Source organism: Trematomus bernacchii, unplaced genomic scaffold (genome assembly GCF_902827165.1).
Source record: "Trematomus bernacchii unplaced genomic scaffold, fTreBer1.1, whole genome shotgun sequence".
Classification (NCBI taxonomy): Eukaryota; Metazoa; Chordata; class Actinopteri; order Perciformes; family Nototheniidae; genus Trematomus; species Trematomus bernacchii.
The window spans coordinates 9,505,148-9,525,728 of NW_022988043.1; the positions used below are offsets into that span (position 1 = coordinate 9,505,148).

A 20,581-nucleotide genomic window follows, 5' to 3' on the forward strand; every position below is an offset into this window, starting at 1 on the left:
CTAGAGCACTGGCTGGATTTGCCTATTCCCGCCCCTGCAGACAGTACTGACGTGAGGGGCGACCAATCAGCAGGCGGCCTTTGTGTATGTGTACGTGTGTGTATGTGTATGTGTGTGTGTGTGTGTGTTGTGACGGATGGACTGGTTGCTTGTGTTTTGTGCAAACACATCTACCATTTCCTCATGCATGTGTGTTTTGCTAGCTAATTTGAGGTCATGAATCAAAGGCTCCTCACACAGGGCCTGATTACCCCTCTTTCTGGGTGTTGGTGCAAAACTTACTTAAGCCCCTATGGACACCCTTTTGTGTAGCCTATATGTCAAATAAAAGCTGTGACAATGTGACACTTGCTTGATAAAGTCAATCCAAATCCAAATAAATCATCATTGACATAAATGATGGGCTAACATTGTATGTTTTCCTTTGTCTTCAACATTTTTATTTTCTTTGACTTTTGTGGGGTTTTTGATTGTTGGTTGGACAAAGCACTTTGCAGACAAAATTTGTAAAAACAATAATTCTTTAATTAAACAATAATGCCAAAAATCATTGGTTGACTGATTCCAAAAAACCCTGAGTTACACAAAAAAAGAAAATCAAACCGATACATTTCAAGCTTTTTATGTAACTTGCCTGGTAATACAGCCTTGACTAGACACCAAAATAAAGTCTCAGAATGATTCAATTGGACTTTGTTTTACATTTATTTAGCTTTTAACTGTTTAAATGCATTTTAAAGAGAGGTTGTTTTGTTACCCGCTGTTTCCATGGTCAACAATTAACTTTCAAACTCAAATTTGACAGGGAAAAGAAGTTCATGTAAAGTAAAAATAGAACAAAATGGACATTATATCATTTGACATGACAACATCATGTGGCCCATTTAAAAGCTGCAGAACAGCTTCTGTATGCAGACTTTGTGATCCTTAGTTAAACATTTCACTGAAGCAAAAGTATACTAGAATTAGCATTAATTAAAGTACCAAAAACAAAAGTGCTTATTTGACAATCATATATATTATTAGATTAAAATGATTGATCCATAATGTTTACATCACTCAAATGTTCTAGGGCTAATACTTAAGTATTCTGCTGCATAGCTTATGAGTTTGTACCATATATCTCATTGTATATATAATGATTAATATATTTTGCATTAAAAATGTAAACCTTTAAAGTTACTACAGCTGTCAGACAAATGTAGGAAAGTAAAAAGTACAATAATTGGCTCTGAATTCCACAGACAGACCCTGCATTTTCCATCAAGCTACATTCAGAAGTGACAACAATATAAATGTATTTTGAAATCAAGCAATTTAAAAACAATCATTGATTAAAACTACCACAGACTGAATATACATTTATCTGTTGTAAATTCACATAGGGACAGGAGACAGAGAGGATTTCAGAAGAAGTAGATCTGTTCGTATCCTGTGAAGTTTCCAGCGTATACAGGCGTGTCGTTGTAAATCAGAGACGAGGCCTCTTCCTCAGGATTGTCGAACTGATGTAGACTTCTCCTTCCTAAACAAAGCAGAAGTGAGATGCATGTGAATAGATTACAATAATAGATTAATCATCTCAATGGGGAAATTGTATAAAGGCAGATAAACAAGTGTTCAATGTAATATTTGCATTAGCATCTTTAACCTTTTGGTATATATTACAAAAACAGATTATACATTTTGTACCGTTATTCTGTTCAAGAATTCTGTTAACTCGGCTATTTTAACATGTTTTATCGGTGTTTATGTTATTACATTTTACCATTAAATTACTTTCTGATTACATTTTCCTTTAACTATTTAAAGGGAGGGCTTTTTATTTTTTTCTCTTCCCCACCAAAGAGCAATTTTCTAACACTTTCCAAACTTTTTATTTTTCTGTTCCCATTCCAGTTAATTCAAATCTATTTGCACAAGGGCTGGACTAGGACAAATCCATGATTATGTTGCTTTTGCCATTGACTTTAACACGTTTACAGTTCAATAAAATATAAGCTATCTTTTCAACACAAAGATTGGTTGATTAGATTGTCATTTTTGTAGCTTATATTGCAACATCTATGGAGATCGGAAAATGTAAATCGAACATGTTTTATTGTAATGGTCTATAACCCACAATCATAGTTCATTCCTGATGAAATATACAAATATTATTATTATTACCTTCATTGACGAAAAACTGTGCGAGCAGGGAAGATAACTGGACAGCGTGAGCAGAGTGAGGAAAGTTAAGCTTTCTTTCCCACTGAAAAGGATTCACCTCTGGGTGCCACTGGACTCCATAGAAGGGATATTTTCTACCTGGTATGAAGGAAAAAAGACAAGTTACAACTCTGTTACAGTGCAATGATGATACGTTTGTGAGATCTTTGTTAAAATATGAATGTAACCTTCTATGGTTGAAACAAAGTGGACTTGGTTTTCAGCAACATTTGTAGACAGAAGGGAGAAAAAAACGGTGCAGCGGCTCGTTGTCCTGAAAGTTCTGAAAGAACAATTGTCTTATCAGTTTTGATTTGATGTAATTATTTTTCATCAAAATTGTAATGCTCCGTATTTTATACAATACTCTATGTTTTAAAGTTACGTAACAAATATGTGCTTTATTGCAATGCTCTGACACTCTTAACTCGCTATTTGAACAATGAAGTGTTTCTAGCTATAGGGCCAACAGATATGCCTGTGTACCTGGAACATAATTACTCATATTTCTGTACACTTTGTTCAGCCTTATTGTGCTGGATAATTTGGCCTATGGTTTGCTGTGTGGTGATTAAATTAAAGAGACATTTATTTAGAAATATGCACCATATAAGCTTAATATCAGATGAAATCTAAAGCACATCATTAATTAAATTACAACACACCATTTGCTACATTGTGCACATGAGTTTGGGTCTTTGGGATTTATTCCAGCCTTTAATAAACCACACAGTTTATGGAGAAAAAACTTGTATAGTAATCTTTAGTAAATCTGAAGATTGTTAATATAATGTCTTTACTGCAAGTCACATTAAAGGTGAGGTAGGTAAGTTTGAGAAACTGGCTCGAGATACACTTTTTGTTATATTCCATGGAATGCTCTTAACATCCCGATAGCAATGAATATCTTAAGTGCTTTGACAAAAAATCCGTAAAAAAATGTCATCTGTGGAAGCCGTAGTACTGTAAAAAGCACGACCAATCATTTTAGCCGGCCCGGCTAAAATAACTGGATGGCCTACCTGCCTGTCAGCCTTCCATCTGTGCACAAACTTATCTCGTGCCCTCATTGGTCATGTGTGCGTTCGTGTGTGTTGGAGGAGGGGCTCTGTAAGGAAGTGGCAGATTTTTTCCGGCTGTGTATTTTCAAATTCTAGCACACTCGAGCTGGTTTCTCCAAAATTACCTACCCCACCTTTAAGTTCCTGTTGAGTCAAAAGTGTCAGACCTGAGTAACAGAAACCCTTTTTGAAACCCTCATTTTATGAAGTTGAAATTATTGGAGGATGGTTTCTATATTTTTTAAGTACAATAACAAAAGACCCAGGGGAAGTGAAACATTATAACACATGTCACCAGATCTTTTGTACCTTTACTGATAGTCCATAGTGGTGAAAATTGCCAGTGAGAGGTTCTTCGGTCAAAGCCTGCATTAGCTTTTGGGGGAAACCCTCAAACATCTTACTAGAGTCAGCCTCTGCAGGGAGAAATATACTTTAGAAAATCAGGGTTTCATCAAACAAGAACATTATTATTAGACAAAAACATTTAACTTGTATTTGTAACTTGCTTCTATTGACACCAAGTGGTACGATTGAGTACATGCAGAAAATGTTCTCCAGAAAATAGATCCAAAGAAATGCAGAAAGCTCTAACCTGAGGTCAGGTTGAGGGGCAGCGCTACGTTCTCAGCCGTGGTTTCTTCCAACAGACTTTTACCGGCTACCAGCACAGTCAGGAGCTGCATGCCCATGCACGTGCCCCAGATGGGGAAGAAGTCCCCATTATCATTGGCCTGCAATAAACACAGTGAGAGTTTACTTTTTTGTTCAATAAACTGAATCTTGATCAGGCTGTGGCAGAAAAGCACATTTCCTGCATCCCCATTTTCATGTAAAGGTGAAATAATGATAAACTCTATTGGCATAGCTTCTTTCATTGAATGCAGCACAAATGAAAAATAATGCCGTACAAACCTTGAGAGCGAGTCTGTAAAAAATCTTGGCCACCCTGGCATAGTCAGATTTCTCCAAATCCACTGCCCCCCCGATGAAAACCAAGCTAAACAGACATCACATGTCAGTCACAGAAATGCTCAGTCACTCAGTGAATTTGTTTAAGATGTAAATGTTATTGCATTTTCCTCTTCCAAGACATTTATAGAAATGGAGCTTACCCATTTATTTTCCTGAAAATCGATTCATAATCAGCGGTGGTAAGAGTCAATCTGCGGAAGAAAACAATACTCCCATTATTTGAGTGTGTTTTGACGGCACAAAAGTCAAAAGTGGAAGTTCACTTCTCTTTTTCCTCAAAAGCAGCAAATCAACAGTGACATAAACGTATACAACAGCAAGTTAACAAATAATGTAAATGACTGTTCCAAACATAAGATACGTTAAAAAAGGATGCAGTGTTTTTTTAATACACCCTCCTTAAATAACTCAACTTGAGTCTTTTAGTATAGTTAAAAAACACCATGTTCTTATTTTTATTAAGATTGGATTGATGTATTTTTTTTTTTTTTTTAGGTATAGTGGATTTTAATAGGTAGAATTTTCTTGGATTATGTCCATGATTACCAGTTTTTACTTCCTGCTTTCAATAGATATTATATCAAATCTTCCAGTCATATAGATTGGTATGATGGTGTATCTTTATGACTAACACCAGTTTGAAAGGACTAAACCTACCTGATAGGCATCACTCTGCTGCCTCCAGACTCGATGTATTTCACATATGAGGAAGGTATGTAGGTCTTCCCGAAGGGTTTCATGGCCTTATCTGAAATCATCTGAGTCAAAATACCTGTGGGACAAAAACACAGTACCTGTGACAATTAACAGTCATTTTTTTCCAATTCATCTTGAATATTTGTATTGCTTTTCTTTATTTCTAGTGGCACATTTCACTCACCGATCACAGGTCTGTCGTTTGAAGCCTCTTGGTTGAGTTTAGTTGGCCGAGCTATGCTGTAGCAGAAGCAGCATGCAAAAAACAGCCACACAAAAGTTGAAAATCCTGTGTTGGACATGTTTTCTCCTGAGTTTGAACAGCCAAAACTTAATTCAAGATATGAGGCTGTATGAGCGTGTCAATGTATAAAAGCAACTGCAGCTTATATGTGTGGAGTTAGAAGAGGATATGGTCACTACAAGGAAGTAAGGAATGCCCAGATTTACATGTGACAACTCCTACACTGCACATGCCGGTCAGGCAAGTTGACTGCTGATGCACACATTATTATTCTGCTGACAGCATGGACTTTTGGTAAACTTTTTATCATTAAGTGTCGTGGGAAACCAAACCAGCTTCATTAGTCAGAGCAGGGTTTTGCAATGAAGTTCTTAGACATTTCATGTCAGTGTTTTAGAAAGCATTCCTTGGTTCAAACAGCAAACTAGAAAAAAAGGGCTGTCAAACAGGTTTCATTCTGAAAATGAGAGCAGGCTTTCTATTTATAGGATTTTAAATGCAGGAGCTAACCAAGAGGAGTGCCCAGTCTCTGAGTCCAAGTTTTGAACATACGGTTCCGGCATTTTTTAAAACCTGCTTTACTTTTGGATAGCATGCTGTGTGGGATGCAAACGGACCTCTCTGATGCAATAATACAAAAAAATGCTGGAAGCATTGCAGATACTGCAATAGAACATATTTCAACACAGATTGGGTAACAGGAGACACATTTCTTATATCAAGTTAGCAATCATAAACCACCAATGCAGACTGTGAGATGCGGTTCAAATCTAAGAAAGAACAAAAGAGAAACATGAGAGCTTTTTGGATAAATGGAAGTGCACAGCTGTCTTATTCTAAGATTATTTTGGGAGCAAAATGTGTGTTTTAGATGCGTGTGTTCTGTCTAACTATAGGTCAAATAGGGTAAGGGTAAGCAGAATACTTTCAATCAGCAGAAATGTGCGTTAAAGTTCACCTATGAGCCTTTTTGTGTGGGTGCTAGTAGAAAGAAACGTTAAAATCAGTGCAAACCATGGAATCGAGGCTAGATGACGCACTCGGCAAAGTGCGATACTGCCTGATACAGTAGAGACCTGGGAGCCCCAAATCACTGAGGTCAGTTGACTTTGGCAATTGGATGTTACACCAGTACAGTGTAAGATAGACAGACTCTTCATTATGAGCTTATGTTTTGGCCATGTTTTATAGGCTTGGTTTATATTAAACATTTTTTAAGTTATATTATATCCACAGGTGCTTATTCCTAAATAACGTTTTGTTGATTGAAAGTACTACAAACTACCTGATTTACAGAAAAACTGGTGCCAAGAAATGTTATTCCAGTATAGTACTGGTGGTTATAAGGTCCCTGCATATAATGCCAAATGTAGTCTTTTGTATAATTAAATGAAAACTTTGATGTGAAAGGATGGACAATGCACAGAGGGAGATTGTTGGCGTGAGGCTGGTCAACAGTAACTTTGGGGAATACCAGAAATGTGCATAACTTCTCCTTTTTGTGTTATCTTTTACTCCAGTTTCCTCTCATACAGTATACGTACAAAAAGATGCTCCAAGATTGGACACTCTCACTTCACAATGTAATTGGTTTAATGATTATACAAGAAGAATGACAGATGCAACATGCTTGTTAGGATGTGATTTTTTGTTGTGTTGCTTCTTTCCTTGTATTTGCTTAGAACAGTTGAAAAGAGAATACTACAAGTTGGTCGCTAGTCTGTCTCAAGTTTATCAGACTGAACCAACAGAGGGAGACAACCTTGCACTAATGTTACAAATTCACAGTTGTAACCTTTGACAATACAAATGATATACAACAAATATTGAAGCTCACTAAACCACAGTATTCAATTATCATTGTTTAAAATATGAGTGAAAAATCTTTAATACTATTTGTAGCAGTGATGCACACTATTTGGTTATCTGGAGTCACATAAAAAGTTGAGGTTATATGTGTGTGTATGGTTAATATTCTAGTTCACAGTTGTTTTAATCATTTTAGCTACATTAACTATTGTAGGTTTAACATAGCCATTAATACTTGATTTGGTCCTTAAAGTCACACAAGCCAAAACATTTGAACTTTCCTGACATTCATAGGAGCAGCAGTTTCCATCTTCAAAAGGTAAACAAATAAAACTCCAAACATTTCAGTCGTCCTCTGCAAACAAAACACATAACAATAACTTCAATATTTGTTTTTTAAATACTGTATTTTGAATTGAACGTTTAAACGATCTTTGTCAAACTTTAAGCCTGTCTCTCCACAATCCCACCGATATGCATTCTTTTTTATTTCAAACATTCCCAACTAACAATGAAAACACATACTTAGTATAAAATAGTCTTAGTCAACGTTAATCTGTTGTAGATGTATTGTTTAGGCTCTAGGGCAACTGTATATCATTTGAATACTACATAAGAATGTAGGCATATTCTTAATATGTAGTAAGCCCACACAGCAAAAGTCAAACAGAAAATGTCCTAATGCAGTAGGAATGTGCAGTATGAATACTCTGTGGCCCACAATGCATTGTACAAGGCAGAATAACGCTCTACTCACAGCTGCAAATAACGTAAATCATAATTGAATGCTTGTAAGACAGCCCCATACAAATCTTGGAAAACATAAGAACAAGTAAATCCTAAGGAACTCACCCCTGAGCCTTTCTATTTCCTGACAGACATCTTTACACACCGCAGCCAGCAGCTCTTCCTTTGGCTTCAGTCCATCCAGAAATACTAAAAAAAAAAAACGGATAAATGTTACCTTTTAATACTTTAAATGTCCTATCTTTGAGGTCTCAAAACACACCAAGTACCCTAATGCTCCAAATGAATTAAAGTTTTGATCTGATTAGAAACACAAACTTTATTCATGACATCTTTGACTCACATATTCCAGACACCATGCTCTCCATCTGCAGACGGTTCTTCAGGTACATTGGCCACACGCATCCATCAAAGTATCCTGGAGGATCAGGAGGCGTGTACACCCTCGAACTGTCAATCAAAGACAACAAGAGAGGTCAAAACAGGAAGACACAACGTTTCTCAAACATTAAACAATGATATGAAAGTGAAACAATATCCATGAAAAAAGGTAAACCAAGAAATAATGTGTATTGATTATAACATCACACACCTTCGTCTCCTTTTGCAGACATCGTAAGGTATTTCCATGAAGTATTTTTTGTAAATTAGCTCATTCAGAGGCCTGAAAAAACAAACGAAAACATGTCAGAGTTAACCTATTACGATTTAGAAAAATATCATATCTCTAATATAAAAAGGGATATGTTGTCAGATCAGTTATAAAATGTAGTACTTATTATAGGTATACCATTTTTGTTGATTTTCAGAGATACCTCTTTCAAAGCAATGCTAGATTTGATTTTGATAGATTCAGCTGATTAACAATTTGAATTTATAAATGTAAAGCCCAATGTCACACTGCACCGACTGCATTTGATCTCAATATCAAGTTGCTTCGTTCTTTTTAGGAAAAAAATACAAAAAAAGACGGTGTAAATGATAACAGTCATAAGCACAGTATTTTCAGGAAAGCCTTCCTTATGTACCTGTGGTTAAAAATGAGGAAGCCCTCCACGATCAGCACATAAACCTCCTCTTCCTCTGCTGATGCTGTGGTGTGTTCAGGGCCTCGCTGCCGCAGGAACGCCACGGGGTCTTTTTGCCAAGACTCCACCTCTCTCACCATGGTGTCCATGTGAAGAGCATCAAGTACTGCGACAGAATACAAGATAAAAGGATTTACTTTGCTGACTGCCGAGTACTTTTAATGACTACTCTATATAATTAAGACATCAAATTAAATACACATTTAAGTAATGTATTGGTATTAGATTATTGAGAATGTTTTGCTTGTCTTTGTTTTATATGATTTTAATGTGATATTCTAATAATTTTAAACATTTGGTTATTATTTCATGAAACTTACCAACCATTTGCACATTTAACAACATCCCCAGGTAGATAAAACTCCCAAACAAATCACCAAAGACCTCAGGGTCTTAACAAACAGTTAAATAAAGTCTCCTTACTGTCATATTGCTTAAACCCATTGATGTCCACTGGTACCATAGAATCATCCTGAAAATAAAAAACCTCTACTGTGATCTCTCGAGCTCTCACTTTTCCAGACGAAGTGCAAAAAGTAATGATATGATTTAAAGAAGTATACCTTAAAATATTCATCCTGTGCAATGAGACAGCTGTTGGGTACCTGCTTGTGTAGACTCTTAGAAAGAGTAGATTTACCTCCATTAGTCACCCTGAAAGAAAAACAGTACACATTGAAATTGTTTATTTCTTAATTTAACTTAGTTGCATTAAAAACACAAAAAATCTAACCTTGAAATAATAATATTGCAAAAGAAACTAAAGAATTGATGCACACTTTTAGCATGACATCTGTTGAAATGCATGCAACTAATTAACATATCTGTGTGTCACAATGAGCTTAAATGTGCTGAATTCAAATGCAAGAAAAGCTATATTATAGACTTTATAAAAGAGTATTCCCTTAAAGAAAAACATGTTTTCTATTCTTACAATGAATCATTGTCAGATATAACAGATAAATGGACATTTTGATTTCTCTTTTTGACTCTCAGAATGGTTACACGTGTTGCTTTTTCTCTGAAAAATAACCACCTCTTATCAGTCTTATCTGCCACAAGGTTGTCACATGTTAATGATCTGATGAGTCCCTGCTGCCCCCCCACTGGATGTATGTTAACAGGTAATTTAATCATAGGAGGCTAATGCAAGAACTGTGGTCCAGTTTCCCTCTATTTCCCACTCATCACAATAAACCAACAAACATTTCATGATCGATGAATCACAATCCCAAACGGAGAGGGTTAATACAGCAACACATTTAACAGCTTACTTACCCACCAACTCCCAAAACGAGTGTCTTCATTTCAGCCTGCTGGGGGTGCTCGCTGCAAAGTGTTTAATATAAAATACTAGAAAAAGCTAATTAATGTACAGTTCATGTGCAAACTTAACTTGTGGCCAGGCATGTAGTGGCTACATCAACTCTGTACCCTCAGGCTTTTCCGCCTTATAACGCTCATGATTGGCTGATGACGCTATTACGTCACTAAAGACCCACCCATTGAGAACATTGAGAATACAGAAAGAATCAATAATCAGTGTTACAACATTACAACAGATGCCTATTAATTAAAGAAAATATACACAAAAAACCTAATTGAATATGCGTTTAAAATTGTTCAAAAACATAAAAAATACATTTAATAAATGCATCTTACCTAAAAACAAATGAGATGAAAACACACTTTAAATATCGCTAAACATTATACATAAATACATCTTAATTGATTGAAATGAGGATAAGTAATATACAAATCAAATTAAAAATATTCTATACAAAAAGTGAGGTTATGTAAACTACTTATAATGATAGTTATATTAAGAATACATTCATTATGCACATTTTTTATAAAAACATCTTTATAAATGTTTAAAACGTAAGCATTGTAAATCAATACGAAAAAACAAACAATACATTCATATATATTGATTAATGATAAGTAACAGCTATGCTTGAATAAAATACAATGTTTAGGGTTTTCACATGAAATATTATCAAAATATCTAAAATGTAAAACACAAATTAGGTTAGAATAAATGAAATAGCTTTGCGCATGCGCATCCGAACTTTTCCGGCTAGCCTGTAGTGCTGCTGCACTTCCTCATTGGCAGCAAAGTGTTACCACTCCTGCGTCGTTTGAGCCTGAAATAAACACACTGCAGCTTTAGTTTTATTTAATCTTCGAGCCCTGCAAATGTCGATGCCTCCTCCAAAGCCGGCCAAGCCAGGTAAGGCTCAGACTAAGAAGATTTGTTGTTTAAATTAAGGTAAAAACTTGAGCTCTGTCTCTTGCGAGCACTACACACCTTGTTGGCGAAGTGAGCTTAATGGGCGGACGGTGAGTGAGATCGGCTGATTTCTGTCATTTATGTATTTCAAACATGCTTCACAAAGTGGAAGGATAGCTCATAAACTATGATTAATTTGATTATCAATTATTTGCGACTGTGCCAGGAATGCAGTTAAGTTAAGGTGCCTTCAGTGTTGGTGGACGGGGATCGAGCTCTCAGCACAGCAGGCCTGCCTTTGGTGACTTCCCTATTTCCATCACTCATGCAGGGACAGTGTTATCATTCATTAAGGTCGGAGGTTAGGCGGTGAGGATGAGTCTACTTGCTCAATGAGATCATTCTTACTTCCTGCAACAGCTGTTTCTGCTGCTATCCCAGAGATAAGGAGAAGTGTCTATTATTCACCCGAAAAACTTCTGTGAAGTCATAAAGGCACCCGGCATGTCGTTTTTGTGCATACTTTTAGAAATGTGATTCAATAACATTAACTATGTGAAACCCCATAGATTATGTGCAGCAAGTGTTTTCACTAGTAATACACATATGCAGTATAAAATACATTTTGTTGTCATTGTATCGAGTGCTTTCTTGTCCAAATCCAAACATATGAGATTTAACTTCTACTCTATAGGAAAACTACATATGCATAACGTTTTTTAATTTGCAAACTTAATGAGTATAGATTGTATTGCAGGGATGATGCATTAACCACATTAGTAATAGCTGAAATAATTGGCAGCTGAGTCTATTGTTTTCTCGATACACCTGGCAGGTAGTGAAAGAAGCACAAACAAAATAAAGAAATGTTCACATCTGAAGTAAGCACAAGATGTCTCAAAGTAATTTAGGAATATAAGTATATCTTTAATCATTAAAGGTGGGGTAGGTAAGTTTGAGAAACCGGCTCGAGATACACTTTTTGTTATATTCCATGGAATGCTCTTAACATCCCGATAGCAATGAATATCTTAAGTGCTTTGACAAAAAATCCATAAAAAAATGTCATCTGTGGAAGCCGTAATACTGTAAAAAGCACGACCAATCATTTTAGCCGGCCCGGCTAAAATAACTGGATGGCCTACCTGCCTGTCAGCCTTCCATCTGTGCAGAAACTTATCTCGTGCCCTCATTGGTCATGTGCGCGTTCGTGTGTGTTGGAGGAGGGGCTCTGTAAGGAAGTGGCAGATTTTTTCCGGTTGTGTATTTTCTATTTTCAAATTCTAGCGCACTCGCGCTGGTTTCTCCAAAATTACCTACCCCACCTTTAATATAGGCATGCTTTATATAAGGGTATAAGAAAATATCCATACAGTACCTTATCATCATTTAATGGTTTGTGATACTGTATCAATTCTCTGTATTGATTTTTTATTAATAGTAAAGATGCAGGGATTAACTCGGACTACACTTTATTTCATTTGCAACAATATGCGCCCTCTCCAATTATATATTGTATAAATAATATTATGTTTTAATTTGACTGGGACTGTGACAATTGTAAATGCAGATCTCACTGTTCTGATTGCATAACAATTGTGTTTTTAGTCAGATTTTATGCACAAAATGGGTTTGTCATTATGCTGACAGTTTTTCTTAAATTTGATCTCTGAATTCCGTTATATCTTCTTGCTTTGAATTATCTAAAATCCTAACCCCTGTATCATCATACAAATAATATAGCCAGATTCTATCCAATACACAGCCTTCTTTGAAGTCACACAGGGGATGAGCACAGGCCCGTTTCAGCAGACATCTGTTCATTGTGTCGTGTTTGGCCTGCGCGCCGTGGCCCTGTGAAAACAGAACACAAAACTCAACCATTATTATCTTTCATACTCTTCATGTTTATTCATGAGGCAGATGACAGATCCTCTGTCAGGACAGATGGCTGCTGTGCTGCGGGGAGGCTTCAGTCATATTTTAGGCAAAGTCAGTGCCTCGCACAGCCACGACAGGTACATTCGAGACAATGAACATGAATGGTTGAGGATTCACTGTCTTGTTTTACAAGACCGTTACCCTCTTGCAGTAAACAATAATGCAATGTTGTGGTGGTGCAGTGTTCTTTTAGAGAACTCCTGGTTTTAACCTCAATGCTGGATGATTTCTGTCCTGTACAAATTCATCTTGCCAAGCTTCAGACTTCAGGTCTTTTTCTGTCTTGCTCATGGATCTTTAAAAAAAAGGATTACATTTAAAAAACAATTCACTGGGAACTGTAAAGATATTGAACTTTACTCACTGTAACTTGTTTTAGTGGTGCACAGCCACAAACACATTAAACAATGTACTCTGACTAACAGGACCAGGCTTGTGTGAGTACATTTTGTGCTCCCTTCTTTTTCTTAAAAAAAAAGTACTTTATATGAGGAACATGTTTCAGTCTTTGTGTTGAAAGGGCTGTGTGTATTCTCTGCTGGGGTAAAATGGTATTGTTTCTGTATTATTGACTCTTGGAGTTGTATTTTTAGAGGCTTTGACGGTTAGTTTTTTGGGTTGGGCTTTGAAAAGGAATGGAGAATCACCACCAAGATCAGACATGTTCTTCAGGGGGGCAAGACTAGAGCTGTTGCATTTGCTTTTGCAATGAAATAACACAGCTGGAAATCATGAAAAACCCACAGGCAAATCAGATATTCGGACACTGTTTTGCTCACTCTGAAGACAGCTTTTCTTCCTTTTATTATTTTAAGCCAGAATGATTTATTCTATATGCTGGAGGCTTTAAAAAGCAGAGTGTGGACTAGTATGCACAGGCTTTGTGTGTTTTAAGCGACATGACGGGGCCTGCAGAGCGGCGTGCTGACGGTGTTGAACAGAGCGAGGCTTGTACAGCCGCTCTGTCAGAGACACTGGGACAGTGTACGAGCTGAAAGAAACCCTGAGGAACGGCAGAGGGGGAATACAACAGTCCAACATTCAATATGTGTCCAGAATAATCAAATGCATTTGACATATTACCTGTACATATGTGAGCAGCTCTCTATGGATCAACAGCATCTTTACTACACTTAGTTCTGGGTGCTTGTGTATGTATTTGTTTGTTTTCTTTGACAGGGAAACTACAGAAACAATTTTTGAAACAGTTCAAAGTAAAGAAACAGATGTAGTAGTAAAACTATTTATTATATTACATATTTTTTGTATCGAAGCTTTCCTAAAGTTACAAGGTACTACACAATTAGCAATAACAATAAAAGCAACAAGAATGTAAAACTTAATAAAAAATGCAATGTTTCCATTTAAATCACATGAGAACATATCAAAGTATAAATATATAATAGAATAAAAATACACTAAATCACATCATTTCATTATAATGCAGGTAATATGCTGCCTTCTTCCCTGGTTGGTAAAAGACACATATTTTAAAGTGAAGTGAAGCACTGAGTGATTATCTACACATCAGAAGAATAACATCACATTTGCATAACATTTGAGGCTGGGTATCTGAAAACACTTTGGCTTTCAGTTTACCCAGCTCATTAGTCTGTTTAGTAAACTGTTTGTGCTTTAAAAAACATGCTTGTCTATTTATTTGTTAGTTTTCTTTGACAGGGAAACTATAGATAAACATGTTATACAGTTAGAAGTAAAGAAACAGATGTATTGGTAATACCATTTATTTCATTACGTCTTTACCAGCTCATAAGTCTGTTTAGTAAACGTTCTGTGTATGTAACAACACAATGCAACTAACTTCAGGCATTGCTCAGTCCCAGAAGCCAACAGTTGGAAGAATTAAAAATATATATAGGTTAATGTAAAACATGGCACTGCTTTTTTAAGATCTATTGTAGCTCTCTATGAACTGGTTCACCTGTCGGTTCAGGCTACAGTCTCTCTGGTAGCATTGAGCAACAGAGCTAACACCAGGCTGCACAGCGAGCCTCACACACCCAGAGGATAGCAGCTGCCTGAGGGCTGCACACACACGCAACAGCAACATTTACACTGAAAATACTGAAATGTTGACTTTAATGAAATGTATTATGTCAACAGATTTCCCCAAACTGTATTGGGTTAGTTGAAAGCAATAATATTAAGTTGAACCTAATATTTTGTATGTTTGTAAACTTAATATTATTGCTTTCAACTAACCTAATAAAGTTAGGTGAAATCTGTTGATATAAAACATTTAATTAATTACATTTTTTCAGTGTATCTGTCGCTGCACTGACTGCATTTCCACTGTGAATTGCTGTAAGCTGCATCAGAGTAGCTGCTTAAAGAGCTGACATTATGAGCGATGTGCAGGTTGCATTACTCAGGCAGGGCTTCTTGCATTTGACTCTGGAGTGAGGTGATTGATGATGCACTGTGATTTGTTTCACTTTTATGAGAGTCATTTACCAGATTGAAGCTGCAGTCTGCGCTCGCGTGCAGACTGCAGTGAAACTACACTGGTTAGTCTTTCAACTCACTGTCTGTATTTTTATCGTCAAGTAAAATATGCTCTGTTCACCACTGCTATACATACAGGTCTGAATATGTAATCTAACATGAAATCTGTGTTTTCTCTTCTCTAGGCCAAGTCAAGGTGTTCCGAGCTTTGTTCACCTTTGACCCCAGAACGGTAAGAGCTTTTTGTTTGTCATGATGGATTGTTGAAGGCCATTGTTGAATATATTTTTACAGGATATTTTCATTATTAATGTGATGAATTTAGACGTCATAGTTTTTAATGTGCAGATTCTGTAAGAAGGACATTTAATTCACAAATGTTGGAACTAAACAACATTTGTTGCAATGTTCTGGTTAACTATAAATGTAATAAAGAAAAGCAGAATTTGACATGTAGACTATAACATTTGTAATTTTAATTGTGTATACAGATTGGTTTTGCAAAAGATGATTTAAGTCCGTCTTAAACATCACTTCAAGGCTGAAATATTATTGGACAAACCCATGACATGTTTGTAAGAGATATGCTGTTGTAAACTTAATGAAACCTACCTGATTTTACGAAATAATGAAATGGATAAGAGAAGTTAAAGGAGGAAATAATATTTTGTTAAACAATAATTGAAATAAATAGTGAAAATATTTTTCCTCCAGTGAAATGTCATAAATAAATGCCCATCACCGTTTTCAACGTGACGTCTTCAATTAGCTTATTTGTCCATTAAACATTCCAAAACGTAAGGATATTTAATAACCCATCAAATATGACAAAAATAATAAGCAAATCACATACATTTGAGATTACCCAGTGAATGACTGAAGTCATCATAGGTACGATACATTTTTAACGTACCTATCATTACTCTACATTTTCTCCAGGAACAGTTATAGGTTAAACCACATTGAAATGTTGCCGTTACGATTGTTTTACTTGTGGGCATGAAACTGTGTCTGGTTAGTTTTGAGAAATATTGTGTTGTTTTTCTTCCAGCCAGATGAGCTGTTTTTTGAAGAAGGAGATTTCTTGTACATCTCTGACACAGTGAGTAAACCTCAAACTGCTGCCGTCTTCCTCTTAACTTCTCATGTCCCGTTCAGTCTGAATCTGATTCTGCACTTCTTCTTCCTCTTTCTCAGCGTCGCACTCTGTTCATTTTGTGTCTACCTTTTGTGTTTCCATTCCATGTGCACTTTTCTCTTCCTTTTTAATTTCACTGTTATGTTACATGTTGCTTTGTCCTGTACGTCCCTAGTTATTAGCATCTGCGACTTTCGTTTTTAAAAATAAATAAAGACTTCTGCATTACTATCATCTTCAGAGTGACAGTAATTGGTGGAAGGGGACATGCAGAGGAAGGACAGGACTGATTCCAAGTAACTATGGTGAGTACAGAATATGGTCACTATTTGTCACCTATTAGTAAATCTTGATAATGCGCTAATGGTGTGTTTTATATTTTATTTATTTAGTGGCTGAGCAGGCAGAGTCCATTGACAATCCAATGCACGAAGCAGCCAAACGAGGTGCGACCACGACCTACCACGTGTTTTTTATTTAATTATTTGTTGTGACATACCAAGATAATTCCTTCTTTCTGGAGAAAATGAACACAACACCTTGGTGAACTCTTTTCTGTTTATGCTGAAGACATGTATACTGTTTGCATTCTTAGTACCCTGCTTCATTCAACCCTGACTGTACTTTGTTTTTGTTTATGCTCATATATGTGTTTAAACAGGCAATCTGAGCTGGCTGAGGGAATGTGTGGAGAACAAGGTTGGAATCAATGGGCTGGACAAAGCTGGAAACACTGCCCTCTACTGGGCATGCCATGGAGGGCATAAAGGTAAAAGACTTTGTGATTAAAATATGTTGAGATTTTCTTTATGATACAGACTTTGCATTGTCAGAAATAGAAAACCTTCCTCTAATGAACACTGCGTATTCATATTGTGTACAGTAATCTGATTAAGCAGTGCCTGAATGTGATTTCATAAATGTTTTATTATGACACACTTCTGTCAAGAAAAACAGGAACTATGTCTATGAAAGTGTTCCAGTTTATTTGTATTGCTCCAGTGTTCCAGTATGATTGTTATGCTTGAATTTCATTAACCAGTTCATCCTCAGTCCAACACTCAGTTATTTTTCTGCTTTTCCTATCAGATGTAGTGGAGGTGTTGCTAAGCCAGCCCAACATTGAGCTCAACCAGCAGGTAACATAGGCATACAAATAAATGTACTAAGGGGTCAAAAACATGATATGCTGTTGACTTGATTTCCCAGCCAATGTATTTTCCGGTGATGCGAGTGCTTTGTATTTCAGAATAAACTCGGGGACACGCCTCTGCACGCTGCGGCCTGGAAGGGTTATTCTGACATTGTGGAAATGTTGCTAAACAAGGGTGAGTATCTGGCCTTTTTTTTTTACCTGGATGGGTCTCTTATTTTGTTTTATTTAAAAGCAACTGGCTTGCTATAATCTTCTTTATTTGATTGGATATTGAAGCAGGGAAAGCAGAGAGAAAGCTCCATAAGGGTTTTTATCAAACCATAATAGGAGATTAAGTTGTTGATCAGGAAATAAAAAGTGTGTGTGTGTGTGTGTGTGTGTGTGTGTGTGTGTGTGTGTGTGTGTGTGTGTGTGTGTGTGTGTGTGTGTGTGTGTGTGTGTGTGTGTGTGTGTGTGTGTGTGTGTGTGTGTGTGTGTGTGTGTGTGTGTGTGTGTGTGTGTGTGTGTGTGTGTGTGTGTGTGTGTGTGTGTGTGTGTGTGTGTGTGTGTGTGTGTGTGTGTGTGTGTGTGTGTGTGTGTGTGTGTGTGTGTGTGTGTGTGTGTGTGTGTGTGTGTGTGTGTGTGTGTGTGTGTGTGTGTGTGTGTGTGTGTGTGTGTGTGTGTGTGTGTGTGTGTGTGTGTGTGTGTGTGTGTGTGTGTGTGTGTGTGTGTGTGTGTGTGTGTGTGTGTGTGTGTGTGTGTGTGTGTGTGTGTGTGTGTGTGTGTGTGTGTGTGTGTGTGTGTGTGTGGCGTTGCAGGCGTTGCAGTTTCAAGTCTTTTATTCAGTGTGAGTATGTTTGTTTCAGATCCGAGAACAGATATCCGGAACAATGAGAATAAACTCGCTCTGGAAATGGCCACCAACGCAATGTGTGCTTCACTTCTCAAAAGGAAGCAGGGAAGCAGTAAGTACCACCAGGAGGCGCCCTCACACATGCAGTATCATCAGGACAGGCCACTCACACTCACAGGAGAAAACCCTAGAAAATGATATGATTATTTACTGAACTGGGGGTAACCGTGGAAGCAAGCTCAGACAATCATAAAGATCAGCAGTCAGTTAATATACTGTTTAAGACATGAGCAGTAACTGGTCTGAAATGGATTTGGCAGGTTTTGGGATTCATTAAGCTTAAATTGTACCATTTCCCTCTTCACTGTAGATCTAGATTGTTTTGCTGAGACTTGACAGGAGCCCCTCCTCCCATGAGTAGTACACACTTTATTTATTTGCAGTTTGTTTGAAAGAAAATAGTTCCTACTTGAAACTGCTATGAACAAAGTCTGTTGATAATATGCATTAAACGGTTCAGGTTTCCTGGAAAGAGACTTTGCTGTTGAGTTTGAGCGAAATTATATTTTTGTCACGTAGAGCAACACTTGATTTTGCCGTGGATGGCTTTATTATTTTTATTCAAATGTTCTATACATATTGCAATAATATCGTTATCGTGAATCATTTTTGCCATGATAACCGTGTAGTGATAATCTATGGTGACAGCCCTATAAGAAACACAATTTGCAAAAGATCCAAGAGACATTTGCTGTGTAATACTTGAAGGTGCAGAAGTTTAACAGCACTAAAATATTTAAATGTTTCTCTTGTTTCAGACCCCGCCCGCACACACAGCAACGCTGAAGAGTATTTGGACGACGACGACTCGGACTGAGCCGGTGCTGCTCAACATCATCACTGTCTTCCACTGGGTTACGGGCATGGAGCACAAATAGTTTTATAACAGACCTAAAATGGATTTGCTGCTCTGTCTCTAACTGTAACTCCATCTTAGTTATATTATTTTGTGCTAACACCTCAGTTCTCGCTCATTTTGTATCCATCAGTGTGAATTTCCAAACATTCATACCTTTACAGTTTTCCGCCTGTGGGGGGTTTGTCCACTGGACTGATGGGAGAATATATGTTGTAGTGCAGGGGTATAGGAACCGCAACTCTAAGACACACATTCCCAACATACAGATTGTGTTTAACCCATTTACACTGGCATTAAAGTGCCTGTGCAGATTCAAGGATTGATCTGGTTTCTAATGCCCCGTTTAAATTACAGCTAACCACAAAATCACCCAACAGAAACATGTTATCTCTTTCAGCTCGAGCTCTATCACAACTACTCACAATTAACATCTCTTTATGTACATCTGGGAGGCAATGCAACATTTTAATTTAACCTTAATATTTTCCTTTTAAATGTGACATGCTGACCTGATGATACATTTCTTGTGTTATCTGCTTTTTCCAATTAAGATGTCAGCAATGTGCAACAGGCTCAATAGGGGAAATGTTTCTATAAACTGTCTAAAATGGCAGCAATATTCCTCCTTCAAAATATCATGAAACTCCCCCGTTACTGTCTCTAATGTATGTATTTTTCTCTGTGTTATTACACTTGCTATACCACTGCTATTTAAGATCAGGTCGGTGTAATTACAATCATTTGCCTTGTGTAAAACAGACTTTAAAACTTTTTCTTTTTCAATCTTTTGATGGGGTGATTTTCATTCTGGGAGCACATTTCTGGTTTTATTGCTGCTTTCCAACAAATGTTATATATTAAAGTGCCTTAAATATGTGTACCATAGTAAGTGTGTCTGGTCTGTATCAATGTGAACACGCCTTTGTCCTATGAGGTTATGAATTTCTTAAGATGATTTTGTTCTAGATTTCTATCTACTGTTCTCAATCTACAATAAAATATTTGTATCTAACATTTTTTTAATTGAGCAAGCATTTGTTTTTTTTAAAGTCTACAAATGAAAAATAA

At 36.8% G+C, this 20,581-nt stretch overlaps 3 protein-coding genes across 3 annotated transcripts; 1 reads left to right on the top strand and 2 right to left on the bottom strand.

The window, feature by feature from the left end:
• Positions 1-606: 606 nt before the first annotated feature.
• Positions 607-5,367, bottom strand: LOC117473248 (gamma-glutamyl hydrolase). Its single transcript, XM_034118776.1, is given in 10 exon segments — positions 607-1,525; positions 2,170-2,307; positions 2,397-2,463; positions 2,465-2,491; positions 3,579-3,685; positions 3,865-4,003; positions 4,185-4,269; positions 4,385-4,435; positions 4,902-5,016; positions 5,125-5,367. Coding segments are annotated over 10 exon segments (966 nt in total). The 5' UTR covers positions 5,243-5,367; the 3' UTR covers positions 607-1,406.
• A 1,388-nt stretch (positions 5,368-6,755) lies between these two features.
• On the bottom strand, positions 6,756-10,253 carry nmrk1 (nicotinamide riboside kinase 1). The gene is made up of 8 exons (XM_034118387.1): positions 10,107-10,253; positions 9,392-9,482; positions 9,252-9,300; positions 8,769-8,934; positions 8,333-8,404; positions 8,084-8,190; positions 7,846-7,929; positions 6,756-7,348 (listed from the first exon to the last, which is right to left on the bottom strand). Exons 1-8 carry the CDS (start codon positions 10,133-10,135, stop codon positions 7,338-7,340), a joined length of 609 nt encoding a protein of 202 aa, XP_033974278.1. The 5' UTR covers positions 10,136-10,253; the 3' UTR covers positions 6,756-7,337.
• Positions 10,254-10,914: 661 nt separating this feature from the next.
• Positions 10,915-20,530, top strand: ostf1 (osteoclast stimulating factor 1). Its single transcript, XM_034118366.1, has 10 exons — positions 10,915-11,061; positions 15,654-15,700; positions 16,520-16,570; positions 16,848-16,911; positions 16,999-17,052; positions 17,268-17,375; positions 17,696-17,745; positions 17,856-17,934; positions 18,608-18,706; positions 19,413-20,530. Exons 1-10 carry the CDS (start codon positions 11,028-11,030, stop codon positions 19,469-19,471), a joined length of 645 nt encoding a protein of 214 aa, XP_033974257.1. The 5' UTR covers positions 10,915-11,027; the 3' UTR covers positions 19,472-20,530.
• Positions 20,531-20,581: the final 51 nt, after the last annotated feature.